Below are 1,900 nucleotides of genomic sequence, written 5' to 3'. Positions count from 1 at the left end.
GTATCTATGTATGTATGTATTATTTTATTGAGGGGCCAAAGGCTCGCTTTCAACAGGCTAGTGGACCCAGCTGTCTCGCTGAACATGTAGCGAACGAAGTAAAATATCCTGAAAGTTTTTTTATAGATGAAGTCAGGTAGACAATGGTCCCGATTGAGGAGGAATCTTAAATTTACAATATCATCGCAATCCGTTGTACCCAGATTTTGTTTAAAATTACTACTTTATACAGTACTCCATTACCAAAAAGTTCATTTATCTATAGCCGAGGAAGAACATCCACAACCGAATCTCGTTTTACTCACATTTGTGTATTCTCCATACCCGATTATCTGTTGAAACGTACTGCTACGTATAGATATGCAAGATCAAGAAATACATTCTAGCCAAAGCGAAGGCAGAAAATTCACAACCGAATCCCGATTTCGTCACATTTCTGTATTCTCCATGCCCGATTATCTGATGAAACATACTACTACTATAGATATGCAAGTCAAGAAATACAGTCTAGCCAAAGCGAAGGAAGAAAATTCATAGCCGATTCCCGATTTCGTCACATTTTCGCCTTCTCCATACCCGATTATCTGCTGTAACATTCTACCACATACAGAAATGCAACCCAAGAAATACATTCTTGCCAAAGCGAAGGAAGAAAATTCACAATCGAATCTCAATTTTCCTCACATTTTTGCCTCCGCCATACCCGATTTTCTTTTGTAACATCCTACCGCATACAGAGATGCAACCCAAGAAATACATTCTAGCCAAAGCGAAGGAAGAAGGGAAAACCAATCTCGGCCCATCCAATCGACGGTACTTCTTCCGCAATACCATACCAGCCGTTCAGCGCTTCAAACCGCCCACACCGAAGGTATCAGCCAATCAAAAGGCTTCACGGGCGGACTGTGCCGTTTGTCTTTCTTGTCCACTTGTTCTTTTTTGTCTTTTTTTGTCGTATTGTTCGTTTTGTGTAGTTCCCTGTGAGATATATAACATATGAAAGTCATCGTAGGTCCACCCGGATTCGGATTATCCCTAAAACCCTAAACCCTGAAACCCTAAGAACCCTGCAAGTGTCTGAGGGCTATTACTATTTTAGCACCATTGCTGATGGACAAGGGGTTCGGTGTAGCAGATTGTACTGTATTGTATTGTATTGTATTGTATCTCCCAATTCCAACCGCAATTCACACTGTTTGTATCATTGGAATTACTGCAGGAGTCCAATCTTCATTTCGGGTGTGGTGAATTGGCTTATTCGTACTCTCTTGAGTTCCTTGAGAACTTACTATATTAAACGGACCTTTGTGTATTGGTTAGTGTCCACGCATTGAAAGTATGCATCACATATTTTCTTCGAATGGCTAACATCCCGCTGCTCAATTCTACACATATCTATATACACGTATCATAAGCAATAAAACATGCAACAAGGTTTGAATTTACCCATACATGCACATCTTCTTGTACTCACACGTGTATGTACAGAGCAACAGCAAAGGGCCCAATCGGCAGACCATTCTCTTCAACGATGCACGCCTGCCACGTGGGCGGGATGGCAGAAGTAGCGGCAACCGAAGACGCAAAGTAAGACCGTATGCATACAAATACAATTATATATATAAATATATATATATATTGATATCAAATATATGTATATATATGTATATATATATATGTGTATATATATATATATATATATATATATATATATATATATATATATATATATATATATATATATATATATATATATATATATATATATATATATATATATATATATATATATATATATATATATTATACTTATATATATATAGTATATATATATATATATATATATATATATATATATATATAGTTATAGTTAATATATATATATATATATATATATATA

The 1,900-nt window shown here is 35.7% G+C and overlaps 1 protein-coding gene across 1 annotated transcript in view; it reads left to right on the top strand.

Annotated features, from left to right (window-relative positions):
* Positions 1 to 739: 739 nt before the first annotated feature.
* The window catches only part of SARC_04488 (hypothetical protein), a gene marked incomplete at both ends in the record, with an annotated part of 5,990 nt that continues 4,829 nt past the window's right edge, over positions 740 to 1,900 (top strand). The window contains 2 exons of the mRNA XM_014301678.1: positions 740 to 871; positions 1,489 to 1,587. Of these exons, the coding sequence (XP_014157153.1) occupies positions 740 to 871; positions 1,489 to 1,587 (231 nt within the window). The remainder of the gene's footprint in view (positions 872 to 1,488; positions 1,588 to 1,900) is intronic.

This window comes from Sphaeroforma arctica, assembly GCF_001186125.1.
Source record: "Sphaeroforma arctica JP610 unplaced genomic scaffold supercont1.254, whole genome shotgun sequence".
In the NCBI taxonomy this organism is placed as follows: Eukaryota; class Ichthyosporea; order Ichthyophonida; genus Sphaeroforma; species Sphaeroforma arctica.
Note: the sequence above shows the minus strand (reverse complement) of the source record. Positions and strands in the feature narration are given on the sequence as shown.